The sequence below is a fragment of the Drosophila yakuba genome, chromosome 2R (genome assembly GCF_016746365.2).
Source record: "Drosophila yakuba strain Tai18E2 chromosome 2R, Prin_Dyak_Tai18E2_2.1, whole genome shotgun sequence".
Classification (NCBI taxonomy): Eukaryota; Metazoa; Arthropoda; class Insecta; order Diptera; family Drosophilidae; genus Drosophila; species Drosophila yakuba.
Window position 1 is genome coordinate 12532513 of NC_052528.2, and position 27901 is coordinate 12560413.

The 27901-nt window shown below is 39.2% G+C and overlaps 1 protein-coding gene across 7 annotated transcripts in view; it reads right to left on the bottom strand.

Annotated features, from left to right (window-relative positions):
* Positions 1-26376, bottom strand: part of LOC6530330 (SH3 and multiple ankyrin repeat domains protein 1) — a 68976-nt gene extending 42600 nt beyond the window's left edge. For 4 of the 7 annotated variants that reach the window (XM_015196470.3, XM_002091221.4, XM_039372451.2 and 1 more), the window contains exon 1: positions 25856-26376. Coding sequence is in view for 3 of the 7 variants with exons in the window: in XM_039372452.2 (XP_039228386.1) it covers positions 5222-10072 (4851 nt within the window). In the remaining 4 variants the exon portion in view is untranslated. Of the gene's footprint in view, positions 1-4938; positions 10207-25855 lie in introns of those variants that run through there. The other 3 variants (XM_039372455.2, XM_039372453.2, XM_039372452.2) reach the window with 3 other exon arrangements.
* Between the last annotated feature and the right edge of the window lie 1525 nt (positions 26377-27901).

Sequence of the window (27901 nt, forward strand, 5' to 3'; positions counted from 1 at the left end):
ATGAAGCCCGCAAGTCACTATTTCCAACTCATCTTCGTTACAAGAACTTATTCTAGTTGATGCTCTATAAAGGGGTATGATTGGCATAACCAATGAGTTGAATACACAGCCGTCTTTAAAAAAGCAAATATAATTTCCATATCTGCATATAAAACTAATGGCCCGAAATAATTGCACAGATAATAAATCTGGTTGAGAAACTGTTTTTTTCGAGCTATAAATATTATAAAATATAGTATCGTAATAAAAGTTTGTTGGTAACTATAAAATTGAGGGTATTTATCTATCGTGACTAGTAAACACAAGTCAGCATCGTACCCAAACAGTTGCTGTTCTAGTTTGTATCTAACCACTTGTATCTTGTACTCAACTTTCGCAAACAGACGAAGGCACACTCACAGATCCACACTCACTCACTCACATATTCACAGTGCCGCACATGTGAGATGACTGCAATTTCCATTGGCAATTGTGTTGGCATCTAAGCTTCTTTCTGCCCCATGTGAAACTTGGCCATTAATTTGAACGCCGTTTTGAGCCAGCAAAGGATGGATGTGGATCTCGATGTCTATGTGGATGTGGCAGTTGGCGGACTACAACCATTCTAGCATTTTGTGACTATATGGAGAATGCGGTGGCACGGCATTAGATATTCTTCTCATATTTTGCATGCTACTCTTCAACTGCAACTGCAACTGCAACTCGGCTCATGAGTCGCTGGCATTTCCTTTTGTCTTCTGCAATTATGCATTATCTTGGATCGTTGACGTTGTCGCTCGTTCGTTGTTCTCCTTCTTGCGCTTCAAGCTTCGAGCTTCGAGTTTTGCATTTAATTACTGCTCACATTTCTCAAATTTCTCCCCGTCTGTTCTCAGTCACTTGTGCTGCTCGGGTGTCTTCTCCGCGGCTCGACATAATCATTATCATCCGTATCTGCTATCTGCATCGCACTGCCAGTTGTATCTGCAACCAAATCTGCGTCGTGCAGCGCCAACATTATGCTCATTATGCATTTCACTTTGCCGGCGAGGATGCATCGGCTGACGCGTCCCTCGTCTCATTTTCCCTTCTCGCTGGGAATTGTGCTGGGAAAGTTCTCTGAGGAACCCGTGAAGCACCCCGTGAAGTCATTTGCTTATTAATGCAATTAAGATTTTATGTTCCCCATCATGGCTAAATAAATTGTGAAATTTCGCCATTCAAAGTAGAAAGGAACTCCAGATGACTGTGTGAAAAACAAGAACCGATTGGTAAATAAAAAGCAGGCATATTTAACAGTTATGTAAAAACTATATTCCTTAAAATTATTTAAATATTTACACCAAATAAAATAGTAGTTGTTGTACAACTGTAATTGCATTTTGGAATATTTCAAGGAGTTCTCAGGCTGCACCTTTTTTAAGCAGCTTTGATCGGTTCATTGTGGGTAGTAATACACATAGAGTTCTAAAAATGTATCCTAGGGGAACAATATATGAAATCCCGTAATTTCTCTATGCATATAGGACCATCAATGACAGGCAATCGTGGCTAATTAATTTATGCACCCTCAACTGGATGAGCCGCAGCTGCAGTTTTCCACGAGAAAAGCGCCTCTGATTGACTGTTGCCAGTTTTCCAGCTGATTGCTGGACAAGCAAACGATGCAGCTAACTGATTCTGCGATCACATGGAATTGTAGCCACTTCTAATTATGCACATTCGCTGGTGGCACTGTTCCTGCCGCAGTGCAACAGAAAAAAAAACCTCGTCGAGATGAAGTAGAAAAGCAAAGACAACGTCATCGGCAATGTGGCTGCTCTGCAGGTGCAATGGAAATTGGTGCAGCGATGCAGCGTTGCGGTAAAAGGCAATAAAAAGTGGCAGGTCGGAGGAAAAGCCATGCAAAGCATCTGGCTGCCTCTCTTTGTGCCTTAATTAATTTTGATTGCACCACACACATATAGTAAGCACTCCACTCCACACACTGAGTGGAGCAGACGCTTTCCACGGCGGAAATGTTCATCACACGCGTGTGGCAACAAGAAAAACCAACGAAGGCGGGAAGGAAAATGAAGGGAATTACTAAGCGCTCTTGGTGGGGCTAATTAATTGAATTGCCTGGCCGGCCGTCATTACAGCCCATTTAGCATTTTAGCATTGTTGCCTATGCAAATTGGCCAGTGCAGAAGATTCTCGATCTCACAGCCAGCAACGTCAGCTGATGAGATTATTAACTTGGCCGGTAGAACCCACCACCATTCGATTTGATGGGCTCAGGTAATTGGTAGTCAAGTGTGATCACGACTTGCCAGCAAATCGTCTGCATGCACTCGTAGCTTTTTCCCATTTTCCTTGTTAACCATGCTGTTCCCTCTGGCACAAAAATCTGTCAGCCGCCGTTGGGCTTACTTATGGCCATAAAACGCAATTGAAATGATGCCGCCGTCACTTGGCCTCATGTTGCCTTCGGGCCACAAACATTTCGTTGACAACGCCCGATGACAGGCCCAAATGCGGGGAAAAAGGAGTGGGTGGTGAACTAACCAACCCGCGAGATGTCTACGCATAATTCATGTTTGCGTCCAGCAATTGCTCCATGTGGCACAGTGGGTGAGCTGTCCTAATGAGGAGCACAAAACAGCTGGCAGATAAAGTCCAAGAAACTCATTAGTTTCGAAGTTTAATGTTTGTTATATATAGAGTTGTGCGGGCCATTTAAACATATTGAAAAGTTGCAAACACTAAATACTTGTTAAGCCATCTCAAAAGGTTAAAGTGTACTTAACAAAAGTTCTTGTTTAAAACCCCATATTTGTCGTACTAAACTCCCAAAAACCATAAAAATTCAAATAATGTTTCGACCGCCATATTTGGCGGTCTTACTTAAAATTATTATTTTTAGCGCTTATATTAGATAAAAGTTATAACTTTGCCACAACCGCAGTTAAAAAGCACCTTAAACTGGAATAATTCCGTAGTCTTTTAAAACTTTTATTAATAGTTAAAAAAATAACTCATACTAATGATCAGACAATAACTTATTAAATTACTCGGTATTTAAAAGCGGAAAGTAATAAAACTGAACCTCAAAAGATGCAAAGACCATGAAAAAAGCATTTAGGTCATATTAAATATCGATATATAAGCCGCAAAAGTGCCGGTAGCAAACCAAACCGTAAAAATAGTTCAAGTTGATTTGGTTTTTCGGGTGGACTGGTCAATTTAATCCCACTGTAACTCAAGAGTTATTTGCTGCATTACCTCATCTCTCCGTGAATGTTTTTCGGCTGTGGTCGTCGATTTCGGCGTCAAAAGGCATACAAAATTTATGGCCAAATCAACACCAGCAACACGAACGGCAAACACCGAAAGCATCCATTTGGATATTATTTAACCACTCTCAACGGAAAACGGGGGGTGGGGCCACCTTCTGGTGACCCCATTCCCGGGCGCAGCTCATCTTGGGTCAGAGTCAGACTTGGCTTATAATTTAATTAGCTCTGCCTTCGCCAGCTCTTATCTGGGCAGAAATCCTCATCATCCTCACCCACCATCCCCATTCCCATCCGCATCCTACCACACTGCCATCCAATCCACTTGCATAATCCAAAAGGAATGAAAGTTCAAAAGCGAACTGCTGGTCACAGCAGGTGGGTGAGTGGGGATAGTTTGGTGCTCTAGGGTTAATTGTCTGCCATCTGTAGTCACGAAGCCAAATTTGACTATTCATTAACCACTTAAAAGAGATGCGATTTATTAGGGGGGAATTATTAGTCAGGCCAGTCAGAGCCTTTCTAACAGGAAATCCGCACGATCGGGGTCACCACCGCCGGGTGACCCACTAAATTAATATGAATGACAACATTTCACGGCAGCTATTTCGCACCCCACCCCGCCGTCAAATGTTTATGCAAATATCTGCGAAATGAGCTGACGACTTGGACCACTCAAAATGCAAAATAAACAAAATACAAAAAATAAAAAAACAGAAAAAAGAAAAAAGGGGCCAGTCAAAATCACTTCGAACGTGTTTGGGTCGTGATTTCATCAAGCCAAGACTACAAAAGCCCAGTGAGACGACGACCTTGTCAAATTAGTGCCAAAAATGCCGGCGACAAAAGAGTTCGAGATCGCATCGTTTTCGACTCGAATTCATAAATCAGTGCACCGTGAATAGGGCTGGGAGTTAACTAAGCGATCGTTGAATGCTCCGAGTGAATAAAGCAAAAAATAGTAGCATAAGTAGCTGTTTTGTTGACATCAGCAAAACTGAGCTCACTTTCAGCTTTTGTCAATAATTTTACTTTTATTTGCACCCAATTGAAAACTGGTTCAAAGTGGTTTCCACATTTTAGGCTTTTAGTGCAAATGGAAGCTTGGGAATAAGTCATTTTGTTTAATGGCCAATAGAACTGAGAGCGTATCGGGTTAATTATAATTCTGAGCAGGTTCTATTGTTTGAAAACAACAGCATTTAGCTATGGACTAATAAAATCGATTGAAAATAAGCCTGGCCTGATACTGATAAAATCTATTAACATAAATAACTCACGTTTAGATAAGGTTTCGATTTTAAACTGGTTATGGCAATGATGGGTAGTAAATTAGGAGTATGAAACTTAATCTCGATATGAAATATACAATTAATTAAACAATTCAAGCAGCTAACATAATTGAATACAAATGCATTAAATTTGTACTGAGTTAATTACGAGTTTTCCAATAAATGAATATATCTGATTCATAAAAGCAATGTCAATTTATTTAAATGTGATGTGTGTGCATGTATAAATAACAATGCAATATTGAAGGTGAAGTACAGTAAAAAAAAACCTACAAAAACATATAATTAATCCATTTTAAATAAGCACTTAATTTTTATATATTTGCATTTCAGGGGATATGTAAATTTGTTATACTTTTTTTAGCCGCCGTTTACAGAAGTTAATATTCTAATACAATTTCACGTGACTCTTTTATTTTGATCTGTCCTTTAGCTTGGTTCAACAGCGACTCCCTGCCGTGCTCTCTGCAGAGTGGCGAGTCGATTAGTCGATAAGTTTCTCGATAATATTGGTATGTTAAGGATGGGTGTATGAGTGTATAAGCTTATGACTAGATTGGCTATGTATAATTAGGTATGTATGACTAAGAGTAACGGAAGAGGGTAGAAGGAGCAGCCTACTACAACTCGGCCGTCCTGACAACTAGATCTCCCGATCGTAGGATTTTATAACAATTAACGTTTCTTAAAGCTAAGGGTCCTGTTTCTTATTTTATTCTTCTCAGTGGAGATACTTTTGAACGGTCTTAAACATTTTTTTGGTTTTCTTTTCTTCTTGTTTGTTTTCTTTGTTTTACAATTGCTTCTTAAATTATACATTCGATTTCGTACAGAGTTTCTTAAATTATACTTTCTATTTTGTACAGAGTTTCTCAAATTATACTTTCTATTTTGTACAGAGTTTCTCAAATTATACTTTCTATTTTGTAGACTCTTAATTTTTCTTTGCCAGTGTTTTATATTCTGTATGCTCCATACACCCCGGTAAGGATTGCGAGAAATTTGAAATCCATCAACATCTTCCAGAAGGAAGCGATCATTTTTGAGAACTTTGCTTATGACATAGGGTCCTTTATGCTTTGGAATTAACTTCTTAGCTATGCCTGTTGTTGAGTCAAAATTTTTAACCATGACGTAGTCGCCTTTTGTGAACACTCCTGATCGTTTTCGTTTTTTGTCAACATATTCTTTATTGTATGCTTGTGCTATTTTCTGACTTGCCTCGCCTTTATTTCTAATACTTTCTAAATCTCTTTCTTCAATCGTTTCTCCAATTTCCTCAATTTTTTCTTTTAACTCATCCATAATTTGTCCTTTTTGTTGTAACCCAAATAACATTATGCTAGGATACTGTTTAATGCTGCGGTGTTGTGTATTGTTCAGGGTATATTCGACCTTTTCTAAGACTAAGTCCCAGTGTAGACCTTGATCAGGTTCAATTAACTTGCTAATCATTGGACCAAGACTTCGGTTTATACGTTCAACTTGACCGTTGGCCTGTGGTGATCCTGTTGCAATTTTTATGTGTTTAACATTGCATTCTTTCAAAAATGAGTCAAAATCGCCAGACGTGAAACATGCTCCTCTATCTGATATGATACACTTAGGCCTACTGTATGCTCTGAAGTAGTCGTTTAACGATTGTATGACTTCTTTTGTGTTCGTAGTTTTTGTTGCGTATAGTCTGACAAACTTTGTGAATGCATCTACTATCACTAGAATATGTTTCTTCGGTCTAGCCAAGTCTACTGGACCATAATGGTCAATATGGATTATTTCAAAAGGTTTGTTTCCCTTAGGTATGTTGTGTAGAAATCCTTCTGTTTTTCCTGTTTTGGGACTGAATGAAATACATTTTAAACAGTTGCTGATATGTGTGCTACACTTCTGTTTTAAATTTGGAAACCAATAGTTCTTCATTATAGCTTCTATCATTTTGTCTCTTCCTACGTGTCCAAGTTCGTTGTGATATTTGTATAACACTTGTTCTTCCATTTCTATCGGAACGTAGAACAGCAATCTATTTTCATTTGTCTTTTTGTAAACTATACCATTTCTCATCTCATACAATTTATTTTCTGTGTTTTCTAACAATTGCCTGATTTCTTTTAATTTTGTATCTTTCCCTTGACATATAACTAGATTATCTTCGAAACTGTTTGTTTGTATTACCATAATATTTGTACACCTACTCAGTGCGTCAACATGTTGCATGCGGCTACCTGCCCTATGCACAATTTCAAAATCATAACCTTGGAATTCTAAAGCCCACCTGGCTATCCTAGGGTTTAGCTCTTTTTTGCTTAGGGTCAAAATTAATGAGTTGCAGTCGGTGACTATTTTAAATGTCCTCCAATGAAGATAAACTCTAAATCTACGTAACGAATAAACAATGGCTAAAGTTTCTAACTCGAAACTGTGGTATTTTGATTCAATATCTGTTGTCCGTTTTGAAAAGAATGAAACTGGGTGCCATTTCTGGTCCTCCTTCTTTTGCATAAGTACAGCACCGAATCCAGAAGAACTTGCATCACAATGCAATTCTGTTTCGTGTTTGTGGTTGTATATAGCTAAGACCGGTGATTGTATTAATTTATCTTTTAACATATTAAAACAAGACATTTCTTCACTACCAAATTTGAACGGTTTATCTTTTTTTAGAATGTCATGCAATGGTTTAGCTAGTCTAGAAAAATCTTTTATGAACCGTCGAAAATATGAGCATAATCCCAAAAAACTTTGTACTGTATGAACATTGTTAGGTATTGGGAAATTTTTTATTGCCTCGATTCCTTTGTCATTGGGCATTATGCCGTCTTTATTTATTATGAACCCAAGATATTTTATACTCGATTGCATAAACTCACATTTGTCTATTCTTAATTCAAGTTTATTTTCAACTAATCTTTTAAAAATTTCTTTCAACGTTTCTAAGTGTTCGTTTATATTTTCGGTTGCCAATAGAATGTCGTCCATATATATTACTACTTTGTTTTCTCTAATCATATCAGCAAAAATTTTGTTAACAAATCTTTGGAACACAGACGGGGCGTTTTTGAGGCCAAATGGCATTCGCAGCCACTCGTATTGGCCTAATGGTGTAACGAAAGAGGTGTATTTTATTGATTCTTTTTTAACATGCACGTGGAAAAAACCGTTTTTAAGATCGAGTTTGGTGAAAACAGTTTTCTCATTCATTCTATCTAACAAGTCATCTATAAGAGGTAGAGGATAGTTGTCTTTCATTGTCATTTTATTAAGTTTTCTAAAGTCGACGCACATACGTAAGTCTCCAGTTTTCTTTTTCACTAAAACAATAGGCGATGCATATTCCGAGTCGCTTGGTCGTATAAATCCGTTTTCCAAATATTCGTCTAATAGTTTTTGTAACTTGTCTTTTTCTGTGTATGAAAGCCTCCTAGGAGAACAGCTAAACGGTTTCGGGTTTTTCAAACACAATTGTATTTCACTTCTAACTGTCGGTTCATTTGGCCTTTTTGCATTTATATAAAAATTTCTAAACAACCTATCGAATTCTAGTTGTAACCTATTGCTAACATTTTCTCCTATTTTGTATTCTAACTCACTTTCAGTTACATGACATATTCTTAGTACTTCCTTATCAAAGTTGTGATTTAATTGTTCGTAAACGTTTTTATCTTTTGGCAATTTAAAACTAACGATTTCTTTTGAAGTGTTAACAATTTCATCTTCTGATAATTTTGATTTACTGACATTCTTTTGTTGATTATCTATTTCATCTCTTAACGATATTGGACCAGTTTCTTTATGCTGTTGATTAACGATTTTATTTTCTAACGATTTCGGACTAATAATTGCATTTTTAGACGATTTTGGACTAACAATTTCATTTTCTAACGATTGTGAACTAACAATTTCATTTTCTAACGATTGTGAACTAACAATTTCATTTTCAGTAAACATTGATCTTTTGTTTATTTCCATGGGTTTTCTCAACGCAATCATTCCCAAGGTGTAGGGGTCTAAATTTAAATTGCATGCAGTTAAAAAATCTCTGCCGAGAATAACATTATACCTCATAGACTGGTCGCAAACAATGATTAAACGAAAATATATTTTTATTGATCCTTTCAAAACATAACATGTGGTTTGTCCATGTGTTTTGAGAATACAGTTGTTTAAACCAAAATAGCAAGTATTAACTAGGGCTAACTTCATTGTCTCGTTAATAAGTGACTTTTTAATGATAGATATAGGACTGCCAGAGTCTATGAGGCATTCTGAAATTATAGGCTTATAAGCATTTTCAAAAAAATTAATTTTAAACCATCTTACATAATTATTAGTTGAAACGCTCTTCCTTGTGGGACATTGTGCCACCAGGTGTCCAAGTTGTCCACAGGAGTAGCACGAACCTGGTTCACGTTTGGGCTTCTTGCAGATGTCAGCTTTGTGTCCTCTTGAATTACAGTTTGCGCATCGTATGGCATCTTTGTAGTCGGTTGGCTGTACAGGTGGCTCCCTCCGAGCTGGCAAACGGATGTTCGAAAATGCGCGTAGCATCTCCGACGGAGTAGAGAAGCATTGAATCCGTGCTTGGGTACGGAAATTTTGCAGCGGTATGCCCTCTATCATCTGGTCCAGTAGTTCGTCGTCGTCGATGTTTATCCCGTTTGAGAGAGCCATCTTCTCGTCGTAATAACTGCAGAAATTCTCCTCGGTTTTCCACTTGCGACTCTCGAATTTTCGCCGGATCTCAGCCTTGGATGATTGCTCGCCAAAAGTCAATGACAGTTGATCAAGCAAATTGTCAATTGGTTCGATCAATCGAGCAGGGTGCGCATGTAACCAGACTTGCGCGTTTCCTTTAAGTTTAGTGATGAGTAAGATGCGTAAATGGTTGTCATCGATGTTGAAAGTGCGTGCGATATTTTTGACCACTGTTATCCAGGCACGCGCGCAAGTTTTCCCATCGTAATCGGTTATCGTCTCTTTGGCGAGAGCGAGAGCATCAACTGGAAAACGCTGGCTCTCCGCTCTCTCGTTGGATCGCTGCGGCGAGTGAAATGTTGTGTTCTCTTTTGTGGCGCCAGCCTGCGTAAACTGCGCCGTCTGGATAACGGAACTAACTGTAGCCTTGCTTTGCTCTGGTTGTTGTTGTTCTTGGAACTGCGAGCTCGATCGTGTTCCGTTAAGCATTGCCTTCGCTTCTGCTAGCTCTGCGCGTAGTTGCTGTAGCTCGAACATGTTTGTCTCCCTCTCACTGCCAGTTTCGGTTGATTCTTTTCTGTTCATTGCATTCACACTTACGTGATCGGTGTTAATTTCACAATTCTGAAAATCCAGTGAAGAAAAAATGTCGTTTCCTGGTGGAGCGTTTTTCTGGGGGTGCTCCGGTGGACAATCGCCCCGAACTGCCGTTGGGATGTCTTGCAGCCTCGCGATTAATTCGGTTTTTGTGCCCTCCGTATTTTGGCCCAGAATACGTAGCCAATCTTTTAGGGTTGTCAGCGAAAAGTCGTTCAGGATGATTTTATCGTCCATTTTGGATTATTAATCCCACTTCTGAGATTTTAGCCGCCGTTTACAGAAGTTAATATTCTAATACAATTTCACGTGACTCTTTTATTTTGATCTGTCCTTTAGCTTGGTTCAACAGCGACTCCCTGCCGTGCTCTCTGCAGAGTGGCGAGTCGATTAGTCGATAAGTTTCTCGATAATATTGGTATGTTAAGGATGGGTGTATGAGTGTATAAGCTTATGACTAGATTGGCTATGTATAATTAGGTATGTATGACTAAGAGTAACGGAAGAGGGTAGAAGGAGCAGCCTACTACATTTTTTATTTATTCCTGATATAATTCCTTCCATTTACTTATCTGCTTATCTTATTATAAAATCGCCTAAGTCAATTCAATTTAGGTAAATGATTGTCACTCTTTACCCAAAAATCAAATTGTAGATGCTTCTATCTTTTATGTAAAACTTTTCCCCATCGTCAATGGTAAGTACTTGATTTTTGGCTAATGTATTCTTCGACATGCCCCAAAAGCCTCAATACTCGTACAATTCCATTCAACAATGTTTGCCCAATTTGAGTTGGCCCACCTCTTAGCCAAGCGTCCGCTTTTAATTTAGCCAGTTTACGCGGGCCACATGCCACATTTTGGTCACTTTTAAAAGCCATTAGACCCTTGTTGAGTGGCTGGTTTTTCGGTGGGATCTGTTGGCCGGAATCAGCCAAGCAGAAACTGTACAAATTCGTCTTCATTGTTTGGGCCCAAGATTGTTTCTCAAGACGGGGGAAAATGCTAATTCTGGACTGAAATCAAAGGGTCTGCAGATGGGTTCTTTTCCAGCGTTTACCAGAGAACTTAACACGCTCGTGTCACCTTTCACACTGACTGCTAATTGAAGGATGACGAGGTAGCCACGTGTTTGACCCCCTAGAATGACCGCTGAAAAGCCAACATAATTATGTCATTACAACGAAAGATGATGTGGATAAAAAGAGTGATGCCATTAACTGGAGCAATACATAATTGCTGGCATTATCAGTGAAAGTTGGCAATCGGACTTAATAGTTCTCTCCCCATTCTGTTGGGGCCTAAATGAAAAGGTTGAAAATTGTTGCATGTCAGCCGAGTATTAGGAACAGGAAATGTGTTTCGTTCGCCTGCGAAAGTGTCGGGCCAAGTAAAAGTAACACAATAGCCAACACATCAGCAAAGTTCATTCACTTGGGCACTTGGGCAGTCATAACTATTTATAAACCTTATCCTAACAATGTGCGTTCTCATGTTTCGCCGAACCCAGAACTCGTCGAAAATTTGCAAACAAAGGAGCAGATTTCAGTTGTCTTTGGCTTAAATTAATGAGCCTTATTTGCCTTAGCCGCATTTCCAGTCAAGTCGAGTAGATTATGAGCCATCATCCGAGCTGCTAGCTGCGAGCTGGCTTACTTCGCTAAATATGCCATGAAATCGATGAAAAATTACCATTTAATTACCTGCAAAGAGAAACGGAAAGACAGAAACGATTAGTGAACAAGTTTTGCAAATGGATAACTCAGTTGCGCTGTAATTAGGGATGTGGCCAAGTAAACAAAGTTTTAAACTGTTGAATAATTCAAAATTTGTATTGTAAGACATTGTAAAAACTATCATTTTCTTTGGAGGGTTCGGTATTAATATTATTATATTAGTAAAGCCAAACAAACAGTAAATTTCACAGATATTTAGTTTTGTATAGAAATTATTTCTTTTTCCTTTTATTATTTTTTATTGTTACACATTTTCTGAAAAACGTGATTTATTGCCATAACAAATTTGTTGTAAAGATCTTAAGTTGATAAACTTTCTAATAAATTTTATTCAATGCTGGCAACCAATCAATATCATTTTGCTTTGAAACTCCACTAATTCTTATTTTAGTTTTAATTGCCAACCCCTTTAGTTGGCTTCCTTCTCCAGCAGGATCTCCCCTTGCTTTACACACACTTCCAGGAATATATCTCCCTATTTGTACCCCTTTTTTTAACCGCCGACTGGCAATAAGAGACGCGGCACGTACAACAAACAGTTGGAAAATAGGCGTAGGCAAACTCCCGGCACCTTGGGCCCCCAAAGGGATCCGACAACCACCATTGGCACCGCCGCTGCACCACTGCACCGCACCACCAACTACCCACCGCACACCACTGACACCAGCAGCACCACCCACAAATGCAGACGCGCTTTGTTGCTCCAGGGTCGCGTCGCTTGCTTTTTTTTCTATTTTCTGGTTGCATTCTCTTTTGCGGCTCCGACTCCAACTTTTCCCCCTCATTTCCCTCACATCTGGATTTTGCTTTGTCTCGTCTACTTTTCATTCTGTGCCTCTTTGCCTCTCCTGTTTGGTTTTTCTCCTTTTTTTCTGCCGGGCATGTTAATGACCCTAGAGGCTGCCCCGAAAGTGGAGTGGGGTGTGGGGGATGCAGCGAAGTGAAAGAGCACGCACAGTTGCTCTCAAACTGCGGAGGCTTCGCTGACTTTGGACCGACAGATATAATCTGAAGCCAGTTATGTTATAAAATGCTTATTATTATATTACTGTATTATTTTTTAAGACTAGTAAAGTCTTGCTTATTTAAATGTCTATCCTCCATGACGCTATTCTCAGACGTTTAATAGGTTTGCTTACATTTTTCTCAGTGTAAATATAGAACGCCTCGTTGAGTGCTGCTACGCGTCGCTTTCAATTTAGGCGTCTGCGCATAAAATTGCATCGTTTGCTCTGCTTTACTTCGCCGTGTTTCACTCCATTTTGCCAGGGGCGAAATGTAGCATCAACATCAACATCAACATCGGCATCAGCATCATCAGCAGCAGCAGCATCTAGCTTGCTGCGCTAATTTATATAAATAATATTTAGCTGCTCAGGCCCTTTGAGCAGCAAGTTCGGTTTGATGTCGGTGTTTATGTTTGCGTGGAAATTAGTTGAGCACATAGTGGAGCAACCTTATCGCTGAACTTGAGGATCAAATGGAGTGGGCAGGCCACTGAGCATGCTTCAATATGCATATAAAGTGCAATCAAGAGTGTTCGGACGCACAAGCTATCGCTTTATGTCAGAGCCACAACACCAATGCTTAAAAAACACTCGTACATTTAATACATTTTTTTTTTTCTTTTAGTCATAAACAACTTTTGCAATTGTCAGACTCCATGTCGACACTTCAGAGCACTTCAGCGCAGTAGAAGAGGAGAAGCGGTTCGCCACGCTCTGCACTTCGTGGGCGAAACTCCAGTTCCATGCCCAATCCCCAGCCCAGTTCCAATTCCCCGCAGCAGCCAGCATCTAGCATCCAGCATGCAGCATCCAAAACAAAAGTTGAGTGAGTTGTAAAGGAAGCCCACACATGACTTAACTCGAGCGAGTTGCCCCCACTTTGCCGCCTGCTTCGCATTGCTCAATTGGAGTCAATGTCTCGGCGGAGATTCATGCAGAGATTTTCTGTATCTGCAACTGCAACGGCGACCGTAAACCGTATCTGTGTATCTGAATCGGAATATCTGCATCCCGCCACAGGCGTCCCGGCCAAAGTGAAGCGCTTTCAACAAGCATGCGGCGTGTTAATTGCAAAATGTTGCCTTTTGCCTCAGACAATTATTAAGGTGATATATCTGGCGAGTTCTATGATGCTGATTGGTTTGCACCAATAAAAATAATGGAGACTTAAAAAAGCGATGCATTAGAGATTCTACAATTTATAAGGCTAGAATAGAAATTACTTAATTATTATTTATACTATCAACCTTTCGAAAATCTCAGCAATAAAAATGATTAATGGAGCACGGAAACTCATTTAGTTATTGATGCCTGAGGCCATTTGTTTCACCTACATTCAATTTTAGATACTAAAGAGGAACACTTTCTCAAGAACCTGTGAGAAAACAATGCAATAGTGAATCGTTTACTTGGCCCCGCGTGCACATCAAAAGGTTAAGGGCCTCCGGATGTTGGCCACCCCGCCCCAAATACCATTTATTATTTTCCACATTTATCTCCTCGGATTTTTCTCATTTAACGCCCATCATCGGGAGTGAAGAACCTCCGAGGGATCGCCATTCTGGAGCCAGGCATTTCCACCATGTGTATAATTATTTTCAACTGGGCTTATTCCCCTGCGTTTCGCAGCAACTTTTCAAAGTTGACGACTGAACTTTTAGACTTGTATCTGAGCTGTCATTTAAACTAAAAGCCACACATACAAATGCGAATATATTATGTGTGCTGTGAATTTTGCCTAATTAACATAATTACAAGCAACTCCAGTAAATTCAATTTTAATTAATTTGCAAACTTGCAGTTTGGTGTAGAGATGGTGTTTGAGCTCGCATCACATCCAAATTCGGTTGGAATAAATTAGTAAGCAATAAATAATGCACCAGTGCATTCAATTAGGATTCCAATGAAGTAATTGTTAGTGAACCATACAATAATCCTTATCGCAACCCTGAAGATGATAAACAACAAACACTTCAAAGGGCCCCAACCGCCCCATCCTCCTTCCATTTTTTTTTTAGTTTTTCAGGGCCGCCAATCAGCGACTTGTTTGTTGGCTTATGAAAAGCGCAGTTTGAAAATAAATCAAACACAAAGGGGAAATACGACAAGAAAATAAATAAAATACTAAAATGAATTCCAACTCAAAATGAAATGTAAATGCTGAGCCATCAAAAGCTATGCAACAAAAGCAGCCGAACAAAAAGCAGTAGAAAAACAAGCTCAGCGAATCCAAGATGCCCTAAAGTTTGAAGTTTGCTTGAAGTCTCGATATCTCTCTTTCGATGTTAAGTTTTCTGCTTATCATTCCGCTCGCTTAAACTTATAATTCCCATCGGACAGAGTATAGACATAAGGCGTTCGTTTTTTTTTTGTGCCTCTGAAATTCGAATGCAAAAGCAGGAAAAACTTGGTCGAGCCAACGAAATGTGCACGGTATGCAAATAAGCCATATGAAATAAACAAGAAATGCACAAAAACAGAATTCGAGAGTGACAGGTGGCAAAGAGAAAAAAACTGAAAAAGGTGGAGACGGGTTAGGAATGAATTCAATATACGAAGTTGAAAGAGAAAAACCAGGGAAATTCATCACATCTCAGATTGAGCAGATTGAGCAGCGTGAGATTTGTCCTGGAATATTTAAAGTGGGGAAAACGTAGATATAGAATAAAAAGCCAGAGCTCAGAAATCTATGAGAGAAATGGATTCCGGTGGGTAAATACCAATTAAAATGGTTTAAAATTAAATGAAATGGTTTTATTTAGAAAGTAGTTTGAAGCTCACAAGCTAAAACTCACAATAATTTGATTTAACTAAAATAAAACATGCTCGTTGAACACAATGCAAAAGTCCTAAAATTCCGCAAATGTCGAAAACAGTCAAACTAAATATTTTAATAAATCGTGGCCAGATTGTGCATTTAACCATACTGATTTCTCAAACACACTTCGTTGTCTTTCAGCCTCGACCAGGCGAAATTCCCACATAAATTATTAAACCAAAAAGCGAATTCCCAAACATTAATCTTGATTGAACGCAAAAAGCAATTCCAAGCTCCACTGATTGACATTGATTCAATTAATTTGTACAAACTTTGTGCGGCCCTACTGATGTGATTGTGAATAAAATTTGAGTGCATTACGAACGACCTTCTTGCGGTTCATTCAACTTTCTTTTGCCGAAAATTGAATTGACTCTTTTTGCCGGAATCGAAGCACTTGCCGCCCAAGAAAATGATTATTGAGTGCTAACGGACACGTAACGTTGGCGCTAAGCGAAAAGCGGTTTTATAATGCGTTCCCCCCAGAGAAATGAACAGAAAAAAGCGGCAGAGAAAGGCTTACCAAGAATGTTGGCCCAGACTCAAGACTCTTGAAATTCGTTAGGCAGTTGTGGAAAAAAAACCACTAGCACCTCTACTACCAAAACCGAAAAACCGGTTACCGACCTTTAGGAAAGTTGACCAAGCAGCCCGTTTCGTGGCTAACACATTTTTCGTGTTAATTGTTATGATTAAAGTTCGATTTCCCAACCGAAATGATACGGCACTCCTTCAAAAGCATCGTTCATGTCAACCAGTCAAAAACATCCATCAAGTGTTCCATCGTTTGTCAATCAATGTTTCCCAAAACTTATTTCATAATTAATTATGAAAAATTAATTGTCGACATTATTTTGATTTGGCAACTCACCAAAACCGTAAAAAGCGCAACTTGGACACCCACAAAAATCGATAAATGGCCAAAAGTTGGACTGACAGCTAGCTGGCCATGTGGGTCCAATCTGGCCAAAATATACACACAGCTTGGAATTGAAGTTTCGATGCTGTTTTGGCCACGTGTCAGGGGCATTTTATGGGGTATGTTGATTTGAATTCATTTCATTTATAAGTAAACAACGTTTTTCCCAACTCAAAACCCGACACTTCTAACTAATTTCCAGGCTTCAAAGCTTCTCCTATTACGTGTTTGTAAGTACCTTAAACGTATAAAGCTGGTTTGGGCTTTGTTTGTTTTGTTTCTCAGTTTACATTTCAGTTCGTTTGAATTATAGGTTTGTTAATTTCAAAACGAGAGAAACAAGAGCCACAGAGTGAACCGTAGAGCCATAATTAATATCAGTGATTTTCAATTCGTAGGTAGAGAATTTACATGAATACAACACTCGCTTGTATTCATGAATGTATGCCTGTTCTGTTCCGTTCTATGCTGTTGGTACCTTTTATCACAGAAAACCGCTTGGCAAATATTTGATCTACGTTTTCGTTTCGTTTTTGTTTGCCCTCCTCTCCCTTCCACTTTTTATACCATTCATTCATTTTTGGCGCTTTTGTTTGATGTGCCACTTGTCGTGCAAAGAATCTTGGGTTTTTGTCTTCCTTATTGCGACGATTAGAAAATCTTGCCTCACTCTTTTGCGTTCTTTAAAAATTGTTGACGCGGGTATTTATAAATTTTTGGTAAAAGCCCATAATTGCGATAAACTGAAGACCAATAAAGAAGCCAAAATGTGCTCATAAATGGATCGTAAAATTTGTAACTGATACGAATATGAATGATTTTATTGGTTCGAATTAAAGTTTAAAGACCTATGAATAATTATGAACATTCTAAAATCTAATACAATAAAATATTTTAGGTGCTTGTGTTGCTTATTCAAAATTAGATATATAAATTAAATCATTTTAAATGGTAAAAATATAAAAACGCGACTTCCTTCTGTAAGGAAACCGAAGTATAATTGCAAAGCAAATTGCTATCAAGCATCATATTGTATAAGTATTTTTCTAACACCTTTTTTATTTTAGTTGTTTACCATTCGTTTTTATTTCTAGATCCATAAAGATAGGATTCAAAAGGTATTTTTTCACAACAGGATGTTGTTCACACAGCACAACCACGCCTTGTCCTCATAAAAAAATCTTTTTCAGTCACATAATCAACTTTTTCTTTTTCTCCTGTCACACGAGAAAAAAAAAAAGAAGAAAAAAAGGAAATGCCAGAACAACTAACACGCTAAAAGACTCCCACATGGATACAGGGCAAATGTGTTTATGTATCTTGTATCTTAATGTGCACATCTTGTTGTTGCCCATATACGTTCTCTCAAATTGCCAAGGCTATGAGCACACACACAAACTCCAGCTACAACAAAAGCAGGCCCGGACCATCGACGTGATTTGCATTTAAATGTGGAAATATGTGCGTTTCTATCTGTATCTGTATATCTATTTGTATCTGTATCTGAGTCGATAGGCGCAGGATTCGTTTTCATATTTTATGGAAATCGATTACAGTTCGAAATTGTCAAGTCCAGAATGGGTAAATTGTTAAATGAGCTGCCAAATCATCGGCAAGTGCAAAGGGAAAAAGCCATACTGTTTTTCACTTGAAATGGTGTATTTGCTGTTTGATAAATAATCAACAACAAATGGGTAGAAAAAATAATACAATTTAATTTAAATACTGTAACCCTATTATCAAAGCCCAAAACTGGAATCTCATTAAGTAGTAAATAATTCGCTGTTTATTTCGCGGTGTATATCTAATAAAACTCGAGTTAATCCGCAAATATGTACGCAGCCACGCCCTCTGCCTTCACTGGTCTGCAACGCCCACTCATTACAGTTTATTAGCCATGCAGCTGAGGCAAATTACGCAATTTGCTGTTGCTTAAATTTTGTGAAAATTGTGAATGCCTTTGCCTTGCGGCCTTTTTTGCGTTTAATTAAGTCGCGCAGTTCTTGGGCGCCCTTCCCCGCCGTGGAAGGCCCCCCTGCAATTAGCCTAGGCTGCTCTGATTGATTACAGTTACCTAACTGTTGCTGCAACTGCCACGCCCCTCTGGGCGTTCTTCTGGGCCTCGATGGTTTCCGCCAGACAGCCGGATTCTCCCAACGCGCTCCGTTAAAATTCTATTAGCGTATTTCTTCTTTTATGACTACTCTCTGGCCATTGGCAACAAGCAAACGGGTTTTCAATCACAGCGCGAAGCCCAGGGAAAAATCTCTAGCAGCAGAGACTGCCTCCTCAGTTTTTCACTCTTCAAAGAACACGGAAGCCCTGTCGCAGCTTTTATTAAATTTCTTTGAGACGCTACTCTTTTGCAGTCAACTTCGCCACTATCTTTGCATCTATCAAACGGTGGAGGCTCTTGATCGATCCATTCCATTGATTGATTGATTGATTGCTGGATGGATGGATTGCGACTGTTTGTCGCCAAAGCCTCGTGCGGAAATTGTTTTGAGCCCTGCATAAGTAACACTAAGCTACAAGATTGTTGGAAAAATTCGCCAACAAAAATATGCCTTTCCTTTTAGTAAGGTAGTAATGGAGTTCATCTTCATAAAACATATTAATTACTTCAGACAGCTTAAAATGTGGCATAAAACGAGCTAAATTTTTTGCCATTTTCCAGATAGCCCTTGTAGTCCACTGTCGATGAGCTTATTTTGTTGTACTCGTTTTCTTAAGCGCTCGGTGTGCCAAATATTTTTGACAAATGCCGCCCAGCTTATAAAGCATTTAAGCCAATTTTTCTCCGCCATCACTCGTTTTGCAACTTTTTTTAGGTCGCAACGCTAAAAATTAATTATTGATTACCTATGTTTTGATGTAGCGTCGTTTTCCTCACAAGGGAACCAACTTTGACACAGAAAATAAAAATGCTTGGGAAATGAGAAATTGAAGAGCAGTCAAGACACGCCCAAAAACAAATTCCTCACTTTCATTTTGGCCATTGATTTCTATTTGATTTCCATTTCATTCAATGTCTTTGAGGATTTTTTTTTTTTTTTGGCCATTAAAGTGCTGTTCAGTTTGGGGAAGGTTCACTTTTTAGCATTTAATTTTATTTTGTTTCAGCGGCGGCGCTTTCTAAAGAAAAGTTTTTGCGCCGGAAAAATCATGGCCAGACTTACATAACCCACAGTTTAAGTATTACTTTTCTACTAATTTCGCACTTTTCTGTTGCTTTTCCCTTGCACATTTCTTGGCCATTTCGCTTTGTTTTATGCCTTATTCCAGTGCTCTTGGCCAACAGCAATTAGCGTAATTTAGTTGCATTTAAGAAGCGGAAATAATAAAGTCTTTTTTCCCTGCTGCGTTGCTTTTTGTTTTTTATGCGGACAAGAAAGGCAGTTCCGATTGAAGAAATTTCTTGTTTATGGTTTTTATTTCGCTTGCTTTTTGCACCAACCAGCTGGATTTATTCGAGGGGAACTTTGTTATAATTTCAATTCATAATTCATCTTGAACCACTTGACAGATTAAGTCGTTGTGTGTTCTGGCCCGTTTGAATCGTTGAAAATTCCATTTTAATTTGATTGCAGAAATTATTACAAATTAACTGGATTTAGCTGGGAGCCAAACTTTAATTGAATTCACAGATGAGAAAGTTCTAGCGCAACTTTCTTCATAATTCAACTTTCTTCTTTGTTAATCCCCGTGCTCATAATGCCCCCCATAATCCCCCCGTCGATCCAGCTCTTTATTTGTTCAACTTTGGCACGTTCCTGGCTTCTACTCTTTCTATTTTTGTTGGCCAAAACTTATTTATTGCAACGCCAACACCTCCCCCCCCCATTTCAACCCACAATAAGCCCATGAATGTCGTGCCAAGGCTCAGCTTAGACACAAAGAAAATGCCATCGTCTGCCAGCGAAAATGTTGATTTACCACAATTGCAGGCGATTTCGCTTTCCTCCCTCGAATGGGCAGCCATAAGCTTTGGCTTTTGTTTCGGTTTTAGCCATGGTAATGACGGTTTGATTTGACTATGATTACCTTAATAATTTCCACAAATCACTGAAGGGCTTCGAACAATCAAAAAAATACATTTTTACCCAATTGGGTATTTTATCTTGGCTTTGAGGAATTAAAGGTCCCTTTAGTATGTCCTTAATTAAACTAAGTCGCTTTCTTGGTCTATACCATACTAATATCAACATATATTCCAGTTATACAAATTTAATTTTACCACTTCTACAAACTCATACCCACTGAAAACAACTTCAAAGTAAAAAATGTTTTATTCCAGCATAAATTTCACCAGCTTGGCCGAGATTAGCATAAAATCTCTGGAAGAGAAGACTTAGTTAAACAATCTTGTTTGCACATGTATCCCATTTCCACACCCTAATGGACCCCATTTTCCCCCCTTTTTCTTGGCAATGAACCGATAATATCGACTTGCACCAGTTGGCCTTGACTAAAAGCCGCAGAGGAAACGCGCGTGGCAGATTATTGCGAAACTTGCGCTGAATTATCAAGCGAAACTCCCCCGCAGAACAAACAATTATACAATTTGCAAATGAAATAAAAAGTTATTCGCAAATATAATATATGGCTGAGGAATATTGATAGGAATTTCCTTGGAGACGCTTATCTACACGAATAAAGAATCGAATCCCTAACTTAGCTCAGCACAATTTACTTGAAGTGAATGGGTAGTGAATCATTGTCGCGTATTACTTTTGAAGCACTCTTGCAGATAATAAATCCGGCAGGGTTTACACATGGCTTTATCTGCAACTGAATTATTTATGTTATTCATTATGAGTTGCTGAAAATATATCTCTATATATGAAAACAACAAAGTGGATGTTGTGAAATTTAAATCTTTTTTATTTCGTCAATTCTGTTTTTGAATTTATCATAATGAATGACTGTCGTAGTTGTTTATTTTTTATTGTTTCAACATGATTAAGCTTTAGAATTAGTCAGATATCAATGAAAATGTGTTTGTCTATTTGTCTCTACTGCATATTTCATTCAAATGCAAAATACAGTAATCACAATACATTCAGCTGAATTATTCAAGAGGAGCATACTTTCCACTTCAGGTATCACACCTGATTCACGCCCATAATGCGACCCAAAAAAGTTTTGCATATTGCGTTTTTAGGACATGTGTCCCTTGCATCGCATCTATAATATGTGGGGCACATTTAGTGCCCGTACATGTAGTTTTATCCTTGTGCCAGATTGATTTTCCTCGCCGACTTTCCCACAGCCCATCCCATTCCCATCTGCCGTTGTGCCGCATTGTGGTGGCAGATTCTTTTTTTACACGCCCCATGCCTTTATTGATTTTCTTTTGCTTCTGCTCACTCGCTTTTCCCTTGTGGTGGAGCAAAAGGAAATTCGTATTTTTTTGCGTTCGATATCTGCTCTTTCCATTTTTAATTGCATTATGCAGTGAAATCACCGGGCGACCAAGGGGCGGGGCACCAAAGTTAATTTCATTTGCGAGTGTGGACAGGATGCAGGCGAAATCAGAGTCTTGGGCTTGGCTAAGTCCATTGGATCCCATTGTTCGGCCGTCAGAAGTTCAAACTTTGCTTTCAACTGATTTTCCGGGCGGAGGGGTTAAATGCAGGGTAATGCGATTGGCTTTTCCCAAACATTTTCCCTCATTGCATTGCCTGAATGTGGATCAAGGATTTGTAGCATCTATCTGGGGAACAGCTTTTAATATTTGCTAATTGTGGGCCTTAAAAGAAATGCAGTTACTAGATTTAAACGTCTTAAGTTATACTTCAAAGTAAATAAAATTAATTAAATGGATATATTGGAAAAATACGTAAATGTTCCAAGCTACTTCCTCATAAGTTAATGCGTTTGTAGACTTTATTTTACATTGTTTTTGCAGGTTTCTTCCGTCTTCTTTTACACTTTTTCCAATTCCCTTTATCTGGTTGGCCATAAATCTGCGTTGGTATCATTAATTTGGACCCTCTTAAGGGCTTTCGCCCGGGAACTTCATTTTTGTGCCACAATCCGTTGCACGTGTCCCAGTTTGCCCCCGCACTTGATTCCCTTTATCACCTTCCCTTATCAGTGCAGTGACAGCCGAAAGGGGGCGGCAGTGAAAATAGGGGAAGTGCCAACTATTAAGTTTTTCCAGCTTAGCAGAAGGCAGCGCCATTATCACTGTGCACTGTGAGAGACTACTCCGGCACATAAAAATGCTAATCATTTGCTCATTAAATCCGCATCATCCGCTGCCGACGTCGCTGCTAGGGTTAATGACAAGACACCAGCCGGAGAATATCCGGAAAAAAGAGAGATACTTTGAGGCCCGGGCATTTCGCACAGCTGTTCTGGGAGCCTCAAAAGTTCAACGAGAATTTGGCACAAGCCAAATGAATAACAAAACAAAAGCAACCAAAAGCAGCAGCCAAAGAAACAGGAGCGAAAACAAGAGCAGAAATAAAGTACGACCAGCACAGAGGAAAAGCAGAAGTTGAGCGAAGGGCAAGTGAGGGACAGTACAGTGAGCACCGGCGTTAGTGGACGAATTGTTTTAGGGAAAGATAGGAACCAGCAAAATGGTATTGTATTTATACTTACAAAAGATATCACTGTTCTAATACATTTTCTTTTATTTAAAAAATATAGGATATTTTTGTACATCTACTTCTTTGTGGGTGATTCCCTCCTGGACAAAGAAAAATCAATTTTAAAGCCTACATGCGCCAATTGGATGGCCAACTGAATACCCTAATTGGTTATTGATCACATTACAACGCAATTTTATCCCCTAAGCAGCAGAATATTATTTACTTTGAAGCTTAGCGAGTTGTAAAAATAAACCAGCTGACTGCTATGCGTGGTATCAGCGCCCACTGTAGCCAATTCGGTTGGGGAAATCCGCCCAATTCCCCCGCCCTACCCTTGCGCAGGCATCTTAACGGCCTGTGAAGCATTGGGCCTGAAACTCAGAACCCGGAACCCGAAAAAGGGGCTGGATATGCCGAGGTCCTGCGACGTGGAACCAAAACAGGCCACAGGGATACATAAAGCAGAAGGAGGTGGGCTAAAAAGGCGGGAAATCGAGCTGGGGTGATGCCAAATCATCTGTTCTAAATCGATTTTCCCTGGGTATGTTGTTCTTTTTCATTTTTCTTACTCCATTGTGCGCCTTTTAGCCTCTTTACACGGAGAAATATAAAAGCCTTAAATACTTAAGGACCAGAAAACGAAGTATAGTAGAAATACAACTTTAAAGATTATATTTATAGAATGTTTTGATACACTTAAAGGTGCAAAAAATTATACATTTTATAAGTGTTCTTTGAAGTTTATTTGTAACGGCAAAGGCAGGAAAAATTGCGGCAGTCATAGTCTCTAATTCAGCTCATAAATTTTCCTTTGGCAAAGTAAATCTATAAAAAATACCTCTACGCCCACACCGAGCACCCCTTTTACTATCTGCCTCCTCGTATCTCTAGCTTCCCCTCGAAACTTAATTGACCCCAAAAATAGCTACGAAAATTGCTTTAAATTTGTTAAACTTCAACGGCAGCCAACCAATCTGAGATCTACGCCTACGGGTCTAAAGAGAGATTACTTTGAAGCGAGGGAGCCGAAGAAATCGAACGAAGCATTTTTGCTCATTAAATAAATCAGAAATTGCTTGGGCCTCTCGGTGGTTGCCCATAAAAGTCGAATTTCTCGACTTGGAGCGTTTCAAATGAATCGAATGCTCGAAATTTATGCAAATTGGGCGAAACGTTGGTCAAAATGTTGAGCAAAAATGTCACTGCTTGCAGGCCAAGACGAGTTCCGATTTCTTTTGATTTATCACTGCAAATGGTCAACTGTTTTAATGAATATGACACAAACTAAGGAAATTAAGCGAGATCACGCAAACAGTTAACAGTGGGAGCTGCAAGTATTCGGTTTTAAGTAGGGAAGCATGAGATCACGTCTTATATTCAACGTGCGACACTAAAACATTCCGAATATTTACATTTTTAAACTATTCTGACTGAGAGAAATCTGCTCTACTATAAAGAAGCATGAGAATTTTTTTGATCATTAATATTTATTTTATTTTGGCCCTAACTACTAGTATAAATCTTTGAATGTACATAAATGTATACAACGTTTTCCAAGAACAAATTAAATGGAATGCCAAATAAATATTTGTTGTATCATGCAGTCGATATTCTTTTAAATTGTATATGAGGGTTTAAGCTCTACTGAAAACTGTTATATTTTTATATATTTTTCTGGGAATGTTTATATCTCAGCACAACTGTAGGCGCAGCATAAGATATCTGATTTTTGGAACAATTAAGCCGCATCCACATTAAGTAAAAGCAAAAAGGCAAAAGCAGCCGCTGACCCAACTCTTGGATCTCAGATTGTTCTCCGCTCGCTGATCTACGTGATATATGTACCTTTATACATTCATATGTATAGATGTACATATACATATGTACATCTGAGCCCCTTTCATGCCGCCTCTAAATCAACGAAAGAGTTAAAAACACACTGTGTGTGTTACGTGCCACAAGCGAGCAACTATCAGATAAAACATGATCATAACAGCACATATAAAATTTGAGCTATTTTCGTGGCGGGCCAGTCTGAAATTTTATTGTTACGCTTGTGTAACAACAACAACAACAATAACAACCAAAAGCAATAAGCCACAACAAGAACCAGTCACGTTATGAGTAAATGAGTATAGTTGAACAAAAACAAGCAAGATAACTGCAATTGGTGGGCCAAAAGGGGGTTTGGGCTGCCCACAAAAAAGGCAAGCGTGCAATTTCCAAATCACTCGCACAGAAAACGAAATTTATGAATGCCTCTTTATAAGCAGAACCACTCGAGTGAAGGTTAACATCCATAAAAAGGTGCGATTAAAGAATAGTCATCCAATTGGTAAACGTGCTGCCATTCCGAATTTATTTCAAATGAGTGTGCCTCGCAGTCGAAGTTTCCCAGCTCAAAAAGACAGTAACTATCACAGAACAGAAGTAAAAGTCATTTAAGTTAAAGAAAATGGCTGCTTTATAAGAATTGTCATGGGTTTAAATCAACCATTGCAGTGACTAATGCAATAAGTGACTGGAGCTATAAATCGTGATGTAATACGTCACAAGTCTTTTCTTCCAGAGACTAATTGGGGAAATCCTTTTGAAATTCGATTTTCATTCAAATGCTGCGTGGCTTATATAATGGCTTCCAATGGATCATGCCCTCCTGCCAGGGTAACGCACCTCACTAAATGGCCGTTTTCACAACCTGCTGACCATGACCATGTGAGAGGTGGGGTGGGGGGTCCCAACGAACGGTGATCAAGGGTAAGGGTTAACTGCTAGCCCGACTTTGGTGCTGCCAATTTGCGAGGGTGTCCATGGGTGAAGGTCAAATGGGGGACTATTAAAAGGCGTTTGCTTCAGCACTTCGCCACTTTGTATCGCACTTGGGGGGTTTTTACTTGAATTTATTTAATTTTCCGGCCAATCAAACGCCGTGTACTGACCTTTTTTCCGCTGCCTGCAGTTTTTCCGAAATTCGTTCGTTCAGTTTCGGCGCAATTTGTTTACTTTTGCAGTTTATCGGTGTGTGTTGTTGTTTTCTCCGGGAGTTTTTCGTTCAGTTTTCGTGCTCTTTTTTTGGGCTGGGTAATTTTGGGGCCGAAAAAGGACGAGTTCTATATCGGGATTGCTCTCTCTCCTTCTCACACTCTCTCGTCCTCTTCCTTTTGCTCCTTGCGCGCGCGCTCTTGCAAATTGATTTTCACTTTTGGCGATTGTCAAAAAGACGGCAACAGAAAAATAATAATAAAACGAACGGCGCAGGAATTTTCACTTGTGCCACTTTTTGCGGCCTCCGTTAATTTCTCAGATATTCCTCTTTTTTACTTTTTAACTTTTTCACCTTTTATATTTTGTGTGTTTGCAGGGAAACGGGTTTACGTGGATTTTTTAGGTTTTGGGGAAACAAGAAATTCCTACTGCGTTTTTTTCGTTTTCCTCTCTTTTTCGTTTTCCTTGCGTACGCCTTTTTCCTACCGACTTCTGCGTTTTTCTCCTTTGCCGAGATGCTCACACACACTGGCGCACTCCCACACACTCACAACACAAACACACACGCACCGGCCAAACAACAAAAATTCTTTCGCTGTCTTTGATTTTTGTTTCTTTTCCTTTTTGGCTTTGATTTTTGCTGCTGCAGAGGCGAACCGGTTTTTGTTTTTATTATTTGTATTTTTCTACTTGTTTTTGCACTTCACATCGATCGGTTTCTCGTATCGGTATCGGTTAATTCGTTAGCTGCAGTTGGCAGTTTTCAATTCTAATAATCACGGCGATTATTTTCAATTTTTATTTGGGCGAATTCAGTGCACCGTTATTTGCATGCACAGACCATCGGCTATCTCGCTCCTTCTCGCTCGCACGCCTTTTGAGTCTGGGCGAACAAATCGCGCACAAAATCGCTTTGTGGAAAAATATTCGAAAATTCGTTAGTATCAAGTTTGGTTTTTTCCCGGCGACTTTAACGGTTACCGATGTGCTATAAGTATTATTTCTTTAACGGATCACGCGAAAACACATGCTGCACGAATCGCGGTTGAAAAAGCAATAACAAAAATCGCAGGAGAGCGCCCTAGAGGTGGCAAATGTTCGATAACTCACCGATATCGTTGCGCTGACAGCTCTAGTTGGAGAGAGCGAGTTCGAATTCGAAGAAAGAGCGGTCTCTGTTAACCGGTTGTACCAGTATTGGTTTGAAGCAGCGCTTAGTTCTGATTAGAGTTCTTCAGGATGGATTGAGCCCTAGCTACATAAATGTCCTTAGAATTTTAAAAAAGCAACTGCTCCTTATAGTTCCTTACTTAAAGTTAGTCTTCTTTTTAACCTAAGCCACTAGAAATCAACCGCTGCTTCGCTTAAGAACTGATATAAAACCACAAAATTAAATCGTTGACATTTAACAAAAAAATATTTCTTTGCAAAACAATCAAATCAGAACATAGCGCAGACTCCAACACGACATATTAACATCTAATACGAAAAGCCAACCTTAACAGCCTTCCTAACTTCTGTTAACATCAAGCCTAACATTTTCGGACAACATTCGCGTTTTTTGCTGACTACTTTCGTCATTAGTTGGAAAACATCAAAAGCGTAGGAAAATCAAACGCCTCCGCAGCGCCCCTCCCCCTTCAATTTCCCCTCGAGCACCTTGACTATTTTCTTGCACAAGTTCTGGGTCACTCGGGTGCTTTTCCAGCATTTCTTAAGGGTTTTCCCCGATTTCTTTTGGCTCTTTTGGCGCTCGAATCGTTTTTCATTTTCCTGACCAAAAGTGGGTGGTTGGGAGGTTCTCGGGGGGCCACGTGCGGCTGATCCATTGCCGCCGTTGTTTTTGTTGTTGTTGTTGCTTGGGGAAGCGACAGCTTTTCTTTGCCGGTCCATTGTTCCCAATTTCCTCGTTTACTGTTTTTGTTATCCAAGGGTTATTTGCAAAGGCGCCTTAAGTTGTAGTTTTGTTTTTATTGCAAAAAAACCTGAAAGTCCGAGTG